The 18,175-nt window shown below is 50.1% G+C and overlaps 1 protein-coding gene across 3 annotated transcripts; it reads right to left on the bottom strand.

The window, feature by feature from the left end:
- Positions 1-1,568: 1,568 nt before the first annotated feature.
- MORN4 (MORN repeat containing 4) lies at positions 1,569-17,915 on the bottom strand. Of its 3 annotated transcripts, none has more exons than XM_062214517.1 (5): positions 17,818-17,915; positions 6,085-6,182; positions 3,627-3,741; positions 3,135-3,244; positions 1,569-2,885 (listed from the first exon to the last, which is right to left on the bottom strand). In XM_062214517.1, exons 2-5 carry the CDS (start codon positions 6,149-6,151, stop codon positions 2,737-2,739), a joined length of 441 nt encoding a protein of 146 aa, XP_062070501.1. In that variant the 5' UTR covers positions 6,152-6,182; positions 17,818-17,915; the 3' UTR covers positions 1,569-2,736. The 3 variants fall into 3 exon arrangements, with proteins under 3 accessions (XP_062070501.1, XP_062070500.1, XP_062070503.1); XM_062214516.1 differs by lacking the exon at positions 17,818-17,915 and adding an exon at positions 17,246-17,361; XM_062214519.1 differs by lacking the exon at positions 17,818-17,915 and adding an exon at positions 8,688-8,763.
- Between the last annotated feature and the right edge of the window lie 260 nt (positions 17,916-18,175).

Here is an 18,175-nt window from a genome sequence, read left to right as displayed (position 1 = left end):
ACACACACACACAGTTTCATTTGCTGATTTACTCTCCAAATGGTTGCAATGGCCAAGGCTGGGCCAGGCAGAAGCCTAGAGCCAGGAATGCCATCCAGGTCTCCCACATGGGTGGCAGGGCCCCAAGTGCTTGGGCCATCTCTCACTGCCTTTCCCAAGCACATTAGCAGGGAGCTGGATCAGAAGTGGAGCAGCCAGGACTCACACTGGCCCTCGTATGGATGCTGGCATCGTAGGTGACAGCTTAACCCACTGCACTACGATACCAGCCCCTAAATATATTTTAAATGACTTATTTATTTGCCCAGGTTTGAGTTTTGGCTCTATCAATTCCAGCTATCTGTTACTGTGCACCCTGGGAGGCAGCAGTAAATGTTTAAATAGTTGGGTCCCTGCCACCCTGCTCCTACGTTGAGCCTGACCCAGCCCTGGCTGTTATGGGCATTTGGGGAGTGACCCAACAGATGGGAGATCTTTCTGTCTTTCAAATAAAAAAATTACTAAAACAAAAGTGTAAAGTTAAGAGTTAAATAGGAGTGGGTGTTTGGCCTGGGTTAAGGTGCCTGCATCCCATAACAGAGTGCCTGGGTTTGATACCCAGCTCTGGCTCTTGGCTCCAGCTTCTTGCTAATGCATCAATGGCTCAAATGATTGGACTCCACCCACCAAAGTGGGAGATGAATTGAGTTCCTGGCTCCCAGTTTTGGCCCAGCCCAGTCCCAATCATTGCAAGCATTTGAGGGTGTGAATCAGTGGATGAGAGATCTTTCTGTCACCCTTTCTGATCCCTCTGACCCTCAAATAAAGGGGGTGTATGTGAGGGAAATGGATCCTGGCTTAGGACTGAGGTTAGAGAATAACACAAACAACATCAATTTTCAATGGAAAGTAGGCATCTGGGTGGCACTAAAGCTTGGGGCTTAGCCTCTGGGCTCCTTTCATGGCACCTGTCAGAGAAGACTCAGGCTTAGGGCTGGGAGAAAGACAAGGCTGGGGAGGCAGGCTAGTGTACTGGTGAAGAGCGTTGCCTTTGGGCTTAAACAGAGCTGGATTTAAGTTCTGGATCTGCCCCTTAGTGTGTCTGCGGGACTTGGGAGAATCCAGCTAACCTCCCTGAGCTTCATCAGTAACACAAAGGCGATAATAAGAGGCCTTCCTCTAGGGCTGTGCTGAGGACTGGGCAAGATCATGCACCTCAAAGGCTCGGCGTGGCTGCAAGGGCGCCCTGGGCAGGAGCTGACTTGCCTGAGGCAGCCCAGCAGGTCTGGTAGCAAAGTGGTCTCAGGACTTGGCACTCTGATGCTTAGGTTATGAGGAATCCCGTGGAAAGGGAGTTGGAGTCAGGGAGAAAGGGACACAAATCCCATCTGGCTCAGCACTTGCTCGTTTGGGCAACCTGAGCCTATCTGCATAAAAGAAAAGTTCACTTCACACCCCCACTCTGCAGAGGTTTTGAGAATCAGATGATATTACATCATTCAGTGTGCAGGTCAGTCCCAAGCCCCAGCCTGATTAACTTTTAGAAACATCAAGCCCAAGGACGAGAAAGGAAAGCTAAGCAGAGGCGGTTCTTGTGATCTGTTTAATCTTCATAAACACTTGCTCTACAGTACAATCCAGAGAATAAACAGAGGCACACGGCTATCGTTTTCACCACAGTCTGCTGTGGAGGGACAGGCGCGGTGAGGATACGGACTGGGCCACGTGTCCGGGTCACAGGGTAACTGGAAGCCCCCATGTAACTGTGCAGGGATCCTATCGGTCAGGAGTGATCCCAGGTCTCATGGCAGAAAAGTCGCAGTGAACCAGATGCACAGAGTCACATGCTCCTAGTTCACCACAGTCCTGGACGGCCAATTCCACTTACACGTAAGGGGTGTGGTTGAGTCTGACCCACGGCACACTGGGAAAGGCCGTTGTCAGTCCACGCCATCCCCAGGGATTCAGTTCCCTCCACGGTGGGCAGTCAAGTGAAGTGCTTACATCTACTCTGCCCTGGTGTAACTAGTGCAAGTTCTGTAAGGGGACTGCGTGTGCGAGTCTTTCTTGAAGAGCCCATGAAGGGGTCCTGTTTGACATCTAAGGAAGGAGAGGCACAGATGGGGATCACCTGCTGCAAGGTAAGGACGACAGCTTGGACAGTCAGGGAGGGGAACGCCGCACGCTTCCTGGATCCGCACAGAGGGACAAGCAGAGAGGAGGCTCGTTCTGGGTAGAGTGTGGAGCAGGCCTCCAAGCAGCAGCGAAGGAGGCAGTACCAGAAAAGCTCTGCCAACTGTACTACGTGCCCCCGTTCCTCTCCCTACTTCTCCAGGGCAGCACAAAGCACAGGCCCTATGTAGAAGTTAGCTTCATCCGCCCCAGATGTAGGCAGAATGAAGATTATTCTCTATCAGTTGGCAGAAAGGGGTAGCAGGCCCCATCTGGTCTGCACTGGCTAAGCCTAAGTTGTAGGAACAGAGATAACGAGTGAGACAAGGTGGCTTTCCCTCTGTCCTCTTGCACCTAAGGATGAAGAAACAACAGACTGCTGGCAGCTGGGCAGGGCCCGTGAGCAGACGCCCTGGCATTTCCTGCAGCTGGGTCCCGACTGGCAGGTGCCGGGCAGAGCACAGGGCTGCTGCTCCGCAGTCCTCTCGGCTCAGCTCGGCTCAGATCTGGTCCGACTGTTCACCTCGGCTGAACCACGGGGCCGTGGTCCTTCCCAGTCCTCGGCAGCTGGTGCCCAGCCCCGCATCAGGCAGTGAGGCTCCTGGCTGACTTGGAGGCACTCTGGGCCCGCTGGACCACGGCTGAGCACTTCTCCCGCCGCAGCAGCTTGTTGTTCTCAAACAGGCCCTCGTTGCGCGGGATGCCATGAGAGCCATCGGGAAAAGTCAGCAGGCCTTGGGGAGGACAGACAAATACGGAGTGATGGTGACACTAACGTTGCAGAGGCTAGCTTGGCGTGTCAAGGCCAAAGATGGGAAAAACTCGCGGCTCTGCTCAGGAGTCCTCCGCAGGGCAGCTGGGTGGGGAAGCATGGGGGCACAACCCCTGCGGCTGTAGGGTAGCAGGGGAGGGGCTGCACTAAAAAGGTATTTCCACCCTGCTGTGCCCGCCCAAGGCACCCGTCCCGGTGGGCTGAAACTTACCAAAACCATCTACTCTGCCATTTTTAAATTCCCCCTCAAAGGTCATGTTGTCATGTCGGATGAAGACTCCGACGCCATTAAACTTGCCCTGAGCAAACTCCCCCTCGTACCTGCGGAAACACCAAGATGTTAGCCTTTAGTGGGCATGTTAGCCATCCGGGTTCACTGAGGCCAGCAGCTGCCGCTATGTGTTCCTCACTAAGACCCAGGAGCAGAGCAGAGCTGTTGGCACCGAGCCTGGAGCTCTACCCAGCCACACCCACCCCATTCGCAGCCAGCAGAGAAGGGTCGGAGAGTATGTGTGATGTGAGGCCCGAATCTCAAGGAAAGAATATAGCGAGTAGAGTGCAAGGCCACTCACTCCTTGATATTTCAAATTTTAGATTGATTTCAAATGTCACCAACAAAAGAGCTGCTCACTCCCTGCCTGCCCCACTTTAGAATCAGAGCCTCCCCAGTGGAAGGCTGAGAAAGCAATGACCTGATACCCACCTTGAGCCATCTGAGAAGGTCAGTACCCCGAAGCCGTTAAAAAGCCCATTCTCAAAATGACCCAGGTAGGTGCCACCATCTGCAAACATCAGCTGACCAAAGCCATGCCTGCGGCCTGAGCAAAGAGATGGACAGGTGTGAGGCTGGAGAGGGGCAGCTTCTGGTCCCTTCTCACCCGTCCAGCATCCCTTACCTCCCACTCCTTGGACCCCAGAGGAAAGAAGAGAAGCCAGGGCATTCGCAGGGCAGAATGTTAGCCAGTCCAGGCACCAGGAAAATACTGCTCCTGGCACTGCCCATCCTAAGTCACAGGCATCATCTATGGAGCAGGGTCCCCCAAGTATGAATGGTAAGTGGGCACTTGAAAAAAACCCCACCTGGGGCAGGAGTCTGGCCTAGGGGTTCAGATGCATGGGCTGTTTGGGCCTTTGGGGAATGGACCAGCAGATGGGAGCTCTCTGTCTGCTTCTCAATAAATACATAAGTAAATCAAAATAGCTAACATTTATAGTAGTTGCTATGAGCCAGCCAGTCTTCTGGCTTCATCTAATTTAATCTTCATGAAAACCTTATGAAGTAGGCATAGTACTATTTTTACTCCATTTGCCAGGTGGGAAGATCGAGGCAGGGAGAAGCTAAATAACTTGCTGGAGATCACAGAGCTCTGAGCAGGGGAGCAAGATTGCAGATGCAGCGGGCAGCCCGACAGGTAGCCCCAACACTCACCTTTACACAGGGGCCTCCCTGAGAAATAAACAGACGTGTCCCTCAGACTGGGAGGCTCCTGGGTGAACCTGACACCCTCCCTGGCAGCACTGGCTGAGCTCTGTCTGGTCCATACTGTTGTGCTTACCCACTGAATGGACCAGAACACAGAGCAGCATGTCCTTCAAACACAGCTGAGGGTGTTCCTTTGGTGGACAGAGACTGCCCCCAGCAGAACCTCAGGCAGTCTCTCCTCCAAAAGGCCGTCTTTGAGGGGACAGCAGGTGTTTGGGAGGCAAGAGAAAAGGCTTGGGATGGGAAGAGGCAAGGTCACGCCCCATCTGCATTCATCGGCCACGGGGATCTAATGTGAGCAGAATGAGGTGAGTGTCTGGTAACAGCTTGAACTGCCCTTCACCTGCGAGAGGGCAGCAAGTCCAGCCCCTCGGGGCACTTCCTGGCTTGCTAGCCCTGGACCCACAAGACTTCAAAGCAGCCAGACTATGCTTCCAAACTGAATGTCATCAAACTGCTTCCTGCAGAGTGTCAGGCTCCAAAGAATTTGACTAGTCCTATGAATGGACACTTCCAAAGGTAATGAGCTGTGTGTCACAGGAAATTCAAGGCAATGAATCTCATTTGTTCTTGAGTGTCTGCCCTACTTTTCAGATCTTCCTAACATTTTTTTAAAAGATTTATTTATTTATTTATTCATTCATTCATTTATTTATTTGAAAGGCAAAGTTACAGAGAGGCAGAGGCAGAGACTGAGGCAGAGAGAGAGATCCTCCATCTGCTGGTTCACTCCCCAGATGGCCACAACAGCCACAGCTGGGCCAATCTGAAGCCAGGAGCCAGGAGCTTCTTCCGAGTCTCCCACGAGAGTGCAGGAGCCCAAGTACCTGGGCCATCCTCCACTGCTTTCCCAGGCTATAACAGAGAGCCATATCAGAAGTGGAGCAGGGGCCGGTGCTGTAGCATAGTGGGTAAAGCCGCCACCTGTAGTGCCAGCATCCCATATGGGTGCCAGTTCAAGTACCGGCTGTTCCACTTCGATCCAGCTCTCTGCTATGGCCTGGGAAAGCAGTAGAAGATGGCCCAAGTCCTTGGGTCTCTGCACCCAAGTGGAGGACCTGGAGGAAGCTCCTGGCTCCCGGCTTTGGATCATCGCAGCTCTGACCGTTGCGGTCAATTGGGGAGTGAACCAGCGGATGGAAGACCTCTTTCTCTCTCTGCCTCTCCTTCTCTCTCTGTGTAACTCTGACTTCCAAATAAATAAATCTTAAAAAAAAAAAAAAAAAAAAAAAAAAAGGTGGAGCAGCCAGGTTTCAATGCCGGCACTGCAGGTGATGGCTTTACCCACTATGGCACAGTGCCAGCCCCCCTAACTTCTTAACATTCATTGGAACCAATTCATTGCACTGAACTCTGTACTCTAATTTATGGACACTTAAAAATAATTCACTATACTCTGCTGGGTACATTAGCATTTATTTTTTAAAATTCCCAAATAATATTACTGAAGGATGAAAGGATGTTAAAACATCCTTTCAAATTTAGAAATGTAAAGATTTAATTCACTTGTGGGGGTTTGGATGAATAAGAGCATTTTCTAATTCTTTTATTTAACCCTAACATAGAACAAAGGAAAGGCACTCTGGAATTAAGTCCTGGAGTTGGAAATAGTCCTGAAGCTCCATAGAGTTGGCTGTCTAGTCTGGTGCCCTGGGATTCCCCCAGGGGTCCTTCTCACCCTCCTTCCACTCGCCACGGTATTCTTCCCCACTGGAGTAGGTGAAGGAACCCTTTGTCAGGGTCATGGTGACAGCTTACAGAAGAAAAGGGTGAAAGCTGTAGGAAACAAGCAGAGGGAAACAGTGTCACAGCACGGCTGGAGGGATGCTCCGCAAAGCATCGCCGTCACACTCTCTGAGGCCACCAGGCCGCTACATCTCCACTGACTTGGATACTTTTAACAAAAACACCTACTTCTCCAACCGCCGCCATCCTCACCACCTCTGCCCAAGCACTATTATCCTCCTCTTGGTTTTAAAGGTTTCAGTTAGTTCCAGTTCTCCATGACCTGGCAGTGGAGGATTAATGGACAATGATTTACTCAACACCTACTATGTGTTTAGTCAACACATACAGTCTCTTCCCTCAGTGAGATTATAATCTGGTCGATTCAACCAACAAGTAAACACTGAATTATAACAGAGGTAATGCAATCAAGTACCAGCTTGGATGGCAGAGATTAATGAAGACAAGGGATGGGTGGGGTTTAAACGAGCAGGGAGAAAGCAGAGAGCAGTTCCAGATTGGGAACACATGGGGAATGGAACGAAACACAAAAGAGCAAGGGAGACATGGGCAGTTCACAGGGAAAACAAGCCTGGTCTTACTATAACAGTTTATTTAGGGAGCAATAGGACATAAATTGTTGAGGTACAGTCAGCTAACATCTTAAATCTGAAAATAACCTAGTGGACTTAGTTGTCCAAATACTGTCATTTTGTGGCTGGAGGGACAGAAGCCCAGAGAGGTTAAGGGGTGGGTTGGTGGCTGAGCTGGAACCTGCCTCCCCTGACCATGGCTGGCCCTTTCTCTCCCATACTCTATCCTCCACTGTTAGGTCAGGCTAGTTTAAGGAGACCCGTGAAAACCAGGCAGAAGAGCTTATAGCTGATACGGTGGAGAAAAGAGGAAGTCTGGGGAGGAGGGGGTGTGAACAGGGATGGAATACGATAAAAGCAGTGTTCCTGAAAAAATGATTTCGGCAAAGGGAGCCGGAGGGATGGGGTAGACAAAGCCTACAGTGAAAAAAGTTTGCAAGGAAGATGTGATAACTGAGTAGACCATTAAAATGGGTGCCGTTTTTCTCCCTCCATTTGTGCCCATGCCATATGACATGGCAGATCCTCCCATTAAGAGGCAGTATTTATTTACTCCCGTGCCCACTGGACCTGGTTTGGCTGTGTGAGTTGCTCTACTAACGAGGTATTTGCAAAGGTGATGGAGTACCAGGCTTGCATTTGGACCTGATCGGCCCCCAGGATGATGAGCGGCTACATGGAGCAGCTGCTCCAGCTGACCACAGATGGGTAAGTGAGCTCAGGCAAGACCAGGAGACATTTAGGGGCTTTTTCTGTATCCTTAGTGATGTGTGAATGAATACATTATTTGATTTCATTTCACAATGAACTTTACCCGGTGGGTATCATCATTATTTCTTCTTTCCGAGCCCAGCCTCAAGCTATAACTAACGTTACAGAATCATGGGATACATCAATGTGTGTTGTTGGGAGCCACTGTGTTTTAGAGTGGTGCATCTGTGTACAGCAAAGCTGCCAATACGGTCAGGTAGGAGTGGGTGGTCTGTGGGATAACTGGGTAGTAAGAGCAGAAGGAATGACCATCAGCATATCCCATAGCGGAGAAAGAACAGCCAATAACATTTGCAGACTGCCTCTATCTGTCTTCATACCAGTGGTAGAAGAATATTGTGTTCAAGGAGGTCCTGGAGAGTGAGAATATCCAAAATAGCATTTACTATAGAGACAAATAGAATCCACTGACATGCACCAAACCCTCAATCCTTGTTTCTTTTTTAATTCCAGAAGCCTTTTTATTCATTCCTTCATCTTTTCCAAATAAAAGCAATACAAGGTTTTCACAAGTGATTATGGCAATGCAGAGTCGTAGGCCCACCCACACCAGACCTCTGAATCAGATTCTGCAGTCAGAGCTTGAGGATCTGCAGTTTTGTTTAAGAAGTGCACCGTTGGATTACTGCAAATCTGTGAACTGCCAGTCCACTAACTGGAACGCTGTGCGGAAAAGCTCTCTGAACTATAAAGCATCCTTGACAAATCTCCCAAGATGAACAGCTGACCCGCAGTCTGACCCTCAGGCACAGGGACCTGTCGGAAAAGCGCACCTTTTCTTCCAGGCACTGGGACCAGACCTAGTGCGCATAACTGAAGGGATTCCTCAGCTCCTGAGGCCGAGGGCCAACGACTCTCTCTTCTCCTTTAAGTCCCAGAGGTGCGGAACCCACACCCGCTGTTAAAGGTTACAGTGATGCTCCACTATGAAAGCCGAGATGGAGTTGCAAAGAAGGGTCTGGTATATTTTACACAAAAAGGATGCTTTAAATGTTCAACTAAAGGGCCGGCGCCGTGGCTCAACAGGCTAATCCTCCGCCTTGTGGCGCCAGCACACCGGGTTCTAGTCCCGGTTGGGGCACCGGATTCTGTCCCGGTTGCCCCTCTTCCAGGCCACCTCTCTGCTATGGCCCGATGGCCCGGGAGTGCAGTGGAGCCCCATGGGAGACCAGGAGAAGCACCCGGCTCCTACCATCGCATCAGCGCGGTGCCCTGGCCGCAGCGCACCGGCCGCAACGGCAAAGGAAGACCTTTCTCTCTGTCTCTCTCTCACTGTCCACTCTGCCTGTCAAAAAAAAAAAAAAAAAAGTTCAACTAAAACCACCAGGACATTAAGTTTGTCTTTTTCAAATCGTAGTGGGTTATGGCGCTGCATTATTTACACTCCAATCCTTGTGGCATAACCCTCAAAGATCAACTGGGCTGATGCCAGAGAAGCTACCTGAAATGTGTAGCAGGAACCAACACTTACGGACCACTTACTGTGTGTGTGAATATGTGATCTACTTTCACTTCCAACAACTTTATGAGGCAAATATCAAGATCTCCATGTTACAGTTGAGGAAACTGAGGCACACAGAGGACAAGCAAACTAATGAAGGTCACCCAGCCAACCTGTGTGATCAGAGCCCTGGCAACTGGACTCTGGGGCTCCCTAGGTAGTGCACAAATTTACGTTATCCTATCCTATGTTGCCTCCCAGTATAATGGAGCAGAAAGACCTGAGTTCAGTTCCTGACAGCAGATAGACCTGAGTTCAAACCTTAGCTCATCATGTAACCATGGGCAAGTTACTTCAGTGTTTCTAAATCTCATCTATAAAGCAGAGTTGATACTCAAATACCTACTTCACAGATTTGGCAGGTGGATCAAATTAAATAGCATACATGAAAGTACCTAGAACACGCATGGCCCTGCCCACTACACGTTAGTTTCTTCTCCTCCTTCAGAAAGAGACCTATGGGGTGGGCATTTGGGGCAATAATTAAGTTGCCACTTGGGGCGCCTGTATCCCACATCAGAGTGCCTGGCTTGCGTCCTGGTTCAGCTTCCACTCCAGCTTCCTGCTTATGCACACCCTGGGAGGCAGCAGGTGGTGACTCAAGTACCTGGGTCCCTGCCACTCACGTGGGAGACCTGGACAGAGTTCCAGGTTCTTGGTTTTGGCTTAGCCCAGCCCTTGCTATTGCAGACATTTGAGGAGTGAATCACTGATGGACTATATGGGTTTCTCTGCCTTTCAAATAAAATTAAAATAATACAAAAATTTTAAAAAGACATATAAACATGCATATGCTTACTTAAATGGAAATTTCTCTCAAGTCTTTGCTCAGTATAAAAATGTTACCAATACAATTCAGGTATCTTTTTTTTTTTTTTTTTAGAAGATTTATTTTATTTACTTGAAAGGCAGAGTTACAGAGAGAGGGGAGAGAGGGAGAGACAGAGAGATCTTCCATCTGCTGGTTCACTCCCCCTCATGGCCACAAAGGCCAGAGCTAAACCAGGCTGAAGCCAAGTGCTTCTTCTGGGTCTCCCACATGGTTGCAGGGGCCCAAGGACTTGGGCCATCTTCTGCAGCTTTCCCAGGTGCATTAGCAGGGAGCTAGATTGGAAGTGGAACAGCTGAGTTTTGAACTGGTGCCCATATAGGCTGCCAGTGCTGCAGGCAGCGGCTTTACTTGCTATGCCACAGTGCTGGTCCCTCAGGTAACATTTTGAAATAGAAAAACTCATCAATTTTGACTAATGAGGTATATACTAAGCAGAGAAAAATCCAATTAAAGCTGTCACCCCTTCATTCTATATCCACGTCCCATGGGTATTGTAATTGTGGCCTTATTGTCACACCAGGTTTTGTAACAGTACCCAAAGCCCAGAGATGACGTGATGGGAGGACAGTCTGGCTGGGCGTGGGGCGTAGGGTGTGGGGTGGGATGCAGTCACATCTAGGCCCTGGCCCTGTCTCAGAGCTCCAGTTTCTTCATCTCTCAGACACAGGGGCAGGTGAGTTCTGAGAATTCCTGTGTTCTCACCCAAATATGGAAAAAGTTCCATTTCTAGCTCATAATGAAGGCCTGCTTAATGGAGGCTGTTTGAGAGCTGTTTGGGGGTCATTTGTCTGGGATTTTTGCATTTCTCCAGACAGCAGTCAGGAGCTCCAAGTCCAGGCTCTCTGGCAAGCACCACTCTCTTCCCATCCTAAAGCCCCTGTGGAACCTCTGGGGGCTCTCAGAGGAGTGCTGCTGGCCCTGCTGTGCCTTCTCTGCCCTATCAGTGTCCCATAAGGTCAGCATCTCATTTCAGGCTCACAAGGCTCTTATCATCAGCCCAGCATCAACGTGTGCTGGGGTTGAGGTCAACGTGACTCTGCGGCAAATACAACTTTAATGAGGGGAAGAGAAGCAGTTTTCCATCAGAACTAAAGAAGGAAACTATTTCCACTCCAGATAGGCATTTTGATAGCTACAGACCATCTTCAGCTCTTCCTAGGACTAATTAACTCACAGCACCAAAGGTCAGCTTATGGTACAGAACTGTTTCTTCCCTTCAGAAAACACATCCGCTAGAATCTGCGGGGCTGCATCTTCCGCTAAAGCCCCCATCCCATACATGAGCATGAAATCACCCCTTACACAGGAAGACTCTCAGATAAGGGCATTTCCTTTATGTGTTTGGCAGGGGTGCGGGTGTGGACACTTGGCCCAGCAGTTAAGTTACAAGTTAGGGCTTCTATATCCCATACTGGAGAGCCTGGGTTCACTGCCGGGCACCAGCTCCTGCTAAAGCAGACCCTGGAGGCAGCAGAGATGGCACAGGAAATTGGGCTCCTGTCTCCCACAGAAGAGACCTGGATTGGTTCCTGGCTCCCAGCTTTGGCCCCAGCCCAGCTCTAACCATTATAGACATTTGGGGAGTGCACCAGTGGATGGAAACTCTTTCTTTCTCTATCTGTCTGTGTCTCTCTGCCTCTCAAATAAATACAAAATAAATTTAAAAATTTTTTTTTAAATGGCAGCAGTTAACCAACTTGCCTTAACTCAAACTTCGGAAGAAGTTAGTACAGTGGGAGTTGAGTAGCCACAGTGATGACACAGTATTTATTTACTTTTTTAAAAAAAAGTTTTAAAATTTATTTGAAAGGCAGAGTCACAGAGAGAGGGAGAAGCAGAGGAGAGAGACAGAGACAGAGAAAGAATCTTCCATCTGCTGGTTCAGTCTCTGAATGGATGCAATGGCTGGGGCTAGGAGTCAGGAGCTTCATCCAGGTCATTCATGTGGTTGCACTTGGGCCATCCTCTGTTGCTTTCCCAAGTGCATTAGCAGGGAGCTGGGTCAGCAGTGGAGCAGCCAGGACTTGAACTGGCACTCATACGGGACGCTGGCCTCACAGCCTTGTGCTATACCACAAGGCTGGCCCCTATTTACTTTTTCTTAAGCTACACAAAACTTCCAGAGTGGTATTTCTCCTTATTCCAGGGAACCCAGTAGAAGGTCCCTTGAAAGGGGATTTTTCTCCAGATTGAGAATTATCATGGACAGAATACTCTGAGACATCAAGTTGTAAACCCAACTACTATTTTTGGTGTGTGGTTAGCTCTTGGGGAGTATATCCAAAATATCTAAAGGAAGTCAATACAATTTGAATGATTATCTTATTATCAAATATAGTAGACTGCATTTTCCAAATACGTATGCAGTAATACCCTTTGTTTCACATTTCTTCTACAATCTGACCTTGCTACTGACCCATCAAAGGATGGAATCCAGCTCCCCTCTCTTGATTCAGCAAACTCATAACTGCTTTGACCAACAGAACAATTTGGATGCAATGATGTGCTCTGAGATTAGATCATGAAAGGTGACACAACTCCTGTCTTGCTCTCTGGTACGCTCACACTGGGAGATCTGGCCACCACAAAAGAAGTGCAACTACCCTCAGGCTACCACAATGTGAGGAAGCCAAACCACACATTGACGCTCCAGTGGGCTATCAACGAATCATCCTAGCCCAGGCAACTGGCATCTCTGGAGGAGCCTGCAGCCTCTGAGCCTGCATCCGATCTGTGATATCATGCAGCAGGGAGAGACCAACCCTATGAGAGAATTCCTCCAAATTCCTGACCCAGAGAATCCATGAGCATCATACGGTTGTTTTAACCTGCTAGGTTTTGGGATAACTTGCTATACAGCAACTGGAACATCATCTCTCAGCCCAATCCTGCCACTGTCTTCTCCCATTTGTTTTCCAAACTACATACTACATGGGGAGGGCATCGGGCTTAGCAGTTAAGGCTCTGATGTCTCACATCAGAGTGCCTGGGCTTGATTCTCAGCTCCAGCTTCTGACTCCAGCTTCCTGTTAACGCAGACCTCAGGAGGCAGCAGTGATGGCTCCAGGACCTGGATTTCTGCCACCACATGGGAGACTGGATTGCATTCCTGGCTCCCAAATTGCTGTTGTGGACATTTAGGGAATGAACCAGAGTATGGGATCTCTCTCTCTCTCTCTCAAATAAATAAGTAGGCTAACCTTTTTTTTTTAAGATTTATCTATTTATTTGAAAGGCAGAGTCACAGAGAGGCAGAGGCAGAGGCAGAGGCAGGCAGAGAAAGAGAAAGAGAGAGAGAGAGAGAGAGAGAGAGAGAGAGAGAGAGAGAGAGAGGTCTTCCATCTGCTGGTTCACTCCCCAGATGGCCACAACAGCAGGAGTTGCGCCAATCTGAAGCTAGAAGCCAGGAGCCTCTTCCCAGTCTCCCACATGGGCTAACCATATTTTTAAAGTACATACTATACATTTGTATTTCTGTTTTTCAAAATTTCATTTGAAAGAAAAAAAATCTTCTATCTACTGATTCACTCCCCAAATGCCAGCAACAATCAGGGTTAGGCCAGGCCAAAGTTAAGAGCCAGGGGCCATTGCTATGTTATAGCAAGTTAGGCTGCTGCCTGTGGTGCCAGCATCCCATATGGGTGCTGGTTCTAGTCCTGGCTGCGCCATTTCTTTTTCTTTTCTTTTTTTTTTTTTTGACAGGCAGAGTTAGATAGCTAGAGAGAGAGAGACAGAGAGAAAGGCCTTCCTTTTTCCGTTGGTTCACCCCCCAAGTGGCCGCTACGGCCGGCACACTGTGTCGATCCGAAGCCAGGAGCCAGGTGCTTCTCCTGGTCTCCCATGCGGGTGCAGGGCCCAAGGACCTGGGCCATCCTCCACTGCACTCCTGGGCCACAGCAGAGAGCTGGACTGGAAGAGGAGCAACCGGGACAGAATCCGACGCCACGACCGGGACTAGAACCCAGTGTGCCGGTGCCGCAAGCAGAGGATTAGGCAAGTGAGCCATGGCGCCAGCCCGCTGCTCCATTTCTGATCTAGCTCTCTGCTAATAGGCCTGGGAAAGCAGAGGAAGATGGCTCAAGTGCTTGAGCCCCTGCACCTACATGGGAAACCTGGATGAAGCTTCTGGCTCCTGGCTTCAGCCTGGCCCAACCCAGCCATTGTGGCCATCTGGGGAGTTATCCAGTGGATGGAAGACTTCTCTCTATCTGTCGCCCTGCCCCATCTATCTCTGCCTTTCAAATAATTAAAATAAATCTTGAAAAAAAAAAAGCCAGCGCCGCGGCTCACTAGGCTAATCCTCCGTCTGTGGCGCCGGCACACCGGGTTCTAGTCCCGGTCGGGGCGCTGGATTCTGTCCCGTTGCCCCTCTTCTAGTCCAGCTCTCTGCTATGGCCCGGGAAGGCAGTGGAGAATGGCCCAAGTTCTTGGGCCCTGCACCTGCATGGGAGACCAGGAGAAGCACCTGGCTCTTGGCTTCGAATCAGCGTGGTGCAACGGCCATAGCGGCCATTGGAGGGTGAACCAACGGCAAAGAAAGACCTATCTCTCTGTCTCTCTCTCTCTCACTGTCCACTCTGCCTGTCAAAAAAAAAAAAAAAAAAAAAAAAAAAAAGCCAGGAGCCAGGAACTCCATCTAGGTCTCTCACATAGGTTTGGTGTTGCCTCCCAATTACATTAGCAGGAAGCTAGAATAGAAATGCAGAGTAGCCAGGACTTGAACCAGGCACTCTGATGCAAGATGCAGGCCTTCGAGGATGTGGCTTAACCTGCTATGACACAATGATAACCCCTCTATTCCTTTTTGAGCTAGGGAAATATAGCATATTTCTTTCAGTAGCTGCTTTTTAAAATGATGTCTATTCCCCAGACCACAACCAGAAGTACTAATTAAAGGGAACCATAGGCAGAATGCATGGGTTTTAGGCCACCGCTGAATACATTGTTAGAATCTGCTACATGTGTCCAAAAAAGTGACACCATCACTGCTTAGAACAATGTCAGAATTGTAACTTATGACTTTTGTAATTTGTCATGCTACTTAGAAGTCAGTTGCACAGCTGCTGTGCAAAAAGGAATTTTACCAGTCATGATGGTCATTGAGATAAATCTGGTTAACTAAGGTATATCTGGCACTGATGAAGACGGAAAAACCCAATGCTGTGATAAAAGATGCAAGTCAATGTTTGTGTCCGTCATTCAAGTAATATTTTAAAGGGTACAGTCGGGGTATGAGTCGGCTTCATGTGCACACATGGGATCTACTCACAAGCAGATGATTCTCACTGGCTCCCACCCTTTCTGCACTCTTCACAGATGGGTCGCAATGGATCAGTCCAAACATTTACTTAAGAGAAAATTACTATTTGAAAATTTTTTATGATTTAAAAATTTTTATAACTCCTCAAATGTCCAACAGCCAGGGATCAGCCAGGCCCAAGTCAGGAGCCAGAAACTCCATCTGGGTCTCCCACATGGGTGGTAGGAACCCAACTATGTGGGGCCGTGATCTGCTGCCTCTCAGCTGCATTGACAGGAGGCTGGATTGAAGGAGAGGAGCCTGGACTCCAGCCAGCACTCAGATATGCAATATGAGTATCCCAAGCAGTGGCTTAATCTGTTGTGCCACAACAGCCCCCAAATTACTAATTTTCCCTGTAAACTAATAAATTATTAGTCTGTATAACACACTATAATCCTGCTGTCTTTATTTTCTTCTGCCCCAGATATTTTCAGATACAACTCCGAGACAGTAATGAGAGTGTTTTCATGCTTTTTAAAATTTTAAATTAATCAAACTTATGAAAAAATTCATACATTCACAGTAACCTGTGTCCAAATCAAGAGGATTAAAAAAAATTAAAAAAAAAAAAAAAAAAAAAAAAAAAAGCTTGTGAAGGGATAGGCACTGTGGCACGGAGGATTAAGCCAGCACTTGGGACACCTGTATCTGACATCCCGGTGCCTGGGTTAAGTCCCGCCTCCGCTTCTGATCCAGCTGTCTATTAATGCACCTGGTAAGCAGTAGATGATATTCCAAGCACTGGGTCCCTGCCACTCATGTGGGGAACCTCTTGGCTTCCACCTGGTCCAGCCCTGGCTGTTTCAGAAACTAAAACAAAAGAATCATCCTCTATAAGTCAGGAGCCTAGAACTCCAATGGGGTCTGCCATGTGGATGGCAAGGGTTCAGCCCAAGTACTCCACCATCTTCCACTGCTTTCCCAGGAGCTGGATCAGAATTGGAGCAGCTGGGACACGAACCAGTGTCCATATGGGATGGCCTGCAGCCTACTGAGCCACAATGCCAGGGACCTCTTTTTAGGCTTTTTTGAATGAACTTGAAATAATTCTTGGGGCCTGCGCTGTGGCATAGCAGGTAAAGCCACCACCTGCAGTGCCGGCATCCCATATGGGCACCGGTTCAAGTCCGGGCTGCTCTACTTCCGATCCAGCTCTCTGCTATGGCCTGGGAAAGCAGCAGAAGATGGCCCAAGTCCTTGGGCCCCTGCATCCAAGTGGGAGACCCTGAAGAAGCTCCTGGATCCTGGCTTCAGGTCGGCCCAGTTCCAGCCATTCCGTGAACCAGGAGGTTGGAAGACCTCTTTCTTTCTCTCTCCCTCTCTCCTTCCCTCCCTCTATAACTCCTCCTTTCAAATAAATCTTTAAAAAAAAGAGAGAAATAATTCTTACTCTAACCTTGTCTACTTCCACTCGAAAAGTCAAGAAACGTATTGTTAGTGTATAAAGGTCTTATTTAGGAAGGCTGTGGGATGGTTAGGTAGAACAAAGTGGAGAGAAAATACTGGCAGCAGAAAGAAGGTCCCAAACCGCTGACGACTACGAAGCCTTGGACTTGTGGAGGGCGCAGGACAGTGGCACTGTCAGAAAAGTGTTCTATTTCAACGGAAAGGAGAACGGGCCTAGCAGAGGGGCGTGATTGCTGCTGGCGCCGGAGAAGCCTGGAGACGCCAGAATGCGGGATGTCACCCATCAATAACTGAGGCACCGCAGTTCCCCACGCAGGGCCGTGTGGGACGGCTCTCCACTGGAGCGTGACGGGGGCCGGCCCAGACCCCGAGGGCAAGCCCCTCCACAGCCCACTCTCGCTTCCAGCCCCGCCACTCCCCTCCACGCGCGTCTGCTCCCCGGCCCGCAGCGTCTTCTGCGCACACAGGTATGCCTGCCGTTCCCTCCCAACGCAGCCCCGGACGCTGCGCTCGCCCACTTGAGGGCCCAGGCCATCGCAGGCGTCCACCCCACCGGCGAGATGGGAGGCCTGGGTCTGGGACCCCCAAGGGCTGCCGCCCTCCAGGTCGGCGCCTCAGGGATGGGACCGCGGTCCGACGATCTGCCCGGCCCCTCAATCCCTACCCGCGGCACCACACTGTCCCGGCCCACATGCGCCGTCTGCTAACCTGGGCTCAGCCTTTCGGGACGACCGTCACGCCCCGATCCTGGGGGCTCAGCAGCGGGGACCTCCTCTCTCAGCCACTTCCACCAGCGCCGGCCCCACTTGACGCCGCCATCCCGGGCAGCGGCACTGGGCACAATCCCCGCTGCCCATTGGCTGTTGCCTAGGCGACCGGGAGCAACGCCACTCCCCATTGGCCCAGCCCGCCCCCCGCGCCATCTTTGTGCGGGGCAGAGTGCTTCGAGAGCCGGGCAGAGTCTGAGAGAGGGGTGGGGCCTAGCGAGTGGTTCAGGCTCCGCACCTGCGCGCGAGCTGTAGGCTCGGTGTGAGGCTCGCCCACCCAGAGTCCGCCTGGCGGAAGTGTTAGCCTCAAACGAAACCAACAGTGACCACCAGCCAGAGCGGCTGCGTCCCATCCCCACGTCGCATCCCCACGGTTGTAAACGGCCCGGCCGCGGAGTCGGAGGACAGCACCAAAACCCGGCTTCAGAGGCGCAGCTTGGTCATTGTAATGCGCCGGGGAGGGCGCCTGAATTTGATAACCCTGTGCCCGGCACTGCGATGGGAGGGCAATACCTGTGCATTCGTTGTCGTTGTCACTACCCAGATCCTCTGTGTTGATACAGAGTGCCGAGACTGGACTCATCTGCCCGAATACTACGTCGCCCGCCCGCGAATCCACGTGTTTATCCGCTGGGCGAGGCGAACGCAGCACGCCGCGAGGTTCTGTCGGGCTCGGGAAGCTGTGGGCGCTGCTCCCGTGGGACTGCCTTACTCCATGCACACGGAAAAATCAGGCTGTATTATTAAGAGAAGTGCATATTGAGAGTCGGCAAATCGCTTCTCTGGATTGGGGTTTCCTCGCCTGTAGGACAGAAATGATCGTGATAATAATAATAATGCCCCCAGGTCTTGTGTGAGTATACAATGTAAA

The sequence above is a fragment of the Lepus europaeus genome, chromosome 17 (genome assembly GCF_033115175.1).
Source record: "Lepus europaeus isolate LE1 chromosome 17, mLepTim1.pri, whole genome shotgun sequence".
Lineage (NCBI taxonomy): Eukaryota > Metazoa > Chordata > Mammalia > Lagomorpha > Leporidae > Lepus > Lepus europaeus.
Note: the sequence above shows the minus strand (reverse complement) of the source record. Positions and strands in the feature narration are given on the sequence as shown.

Excerpts from the sequence above, each read along its gene's own strand:
- MORN4 (XM_062214517.1), bottom strand. The coding sequence starts at position 6,151 with ATGACCCTGACAAAGGGTTCCTTCACCTACTCCAGTGGGGAAGAATAC. Across the intron at positions 3,742-6,084 it reads CCGTGGCGAGTGGAAGGAGG|GCCGCAGGCATGGCTTTGGT; the intron begins GTGAGAAGGACC and ends CTCTTTGCTCAG. Across the intron at positions 2,886-3,134 it reads TGGCAGAGTAGATGGTTTTG|GCCTGCTGACTTTTCCCGAT; the intron begins GTAAGTTTCAGC and ends GTCCTCCCCAAG.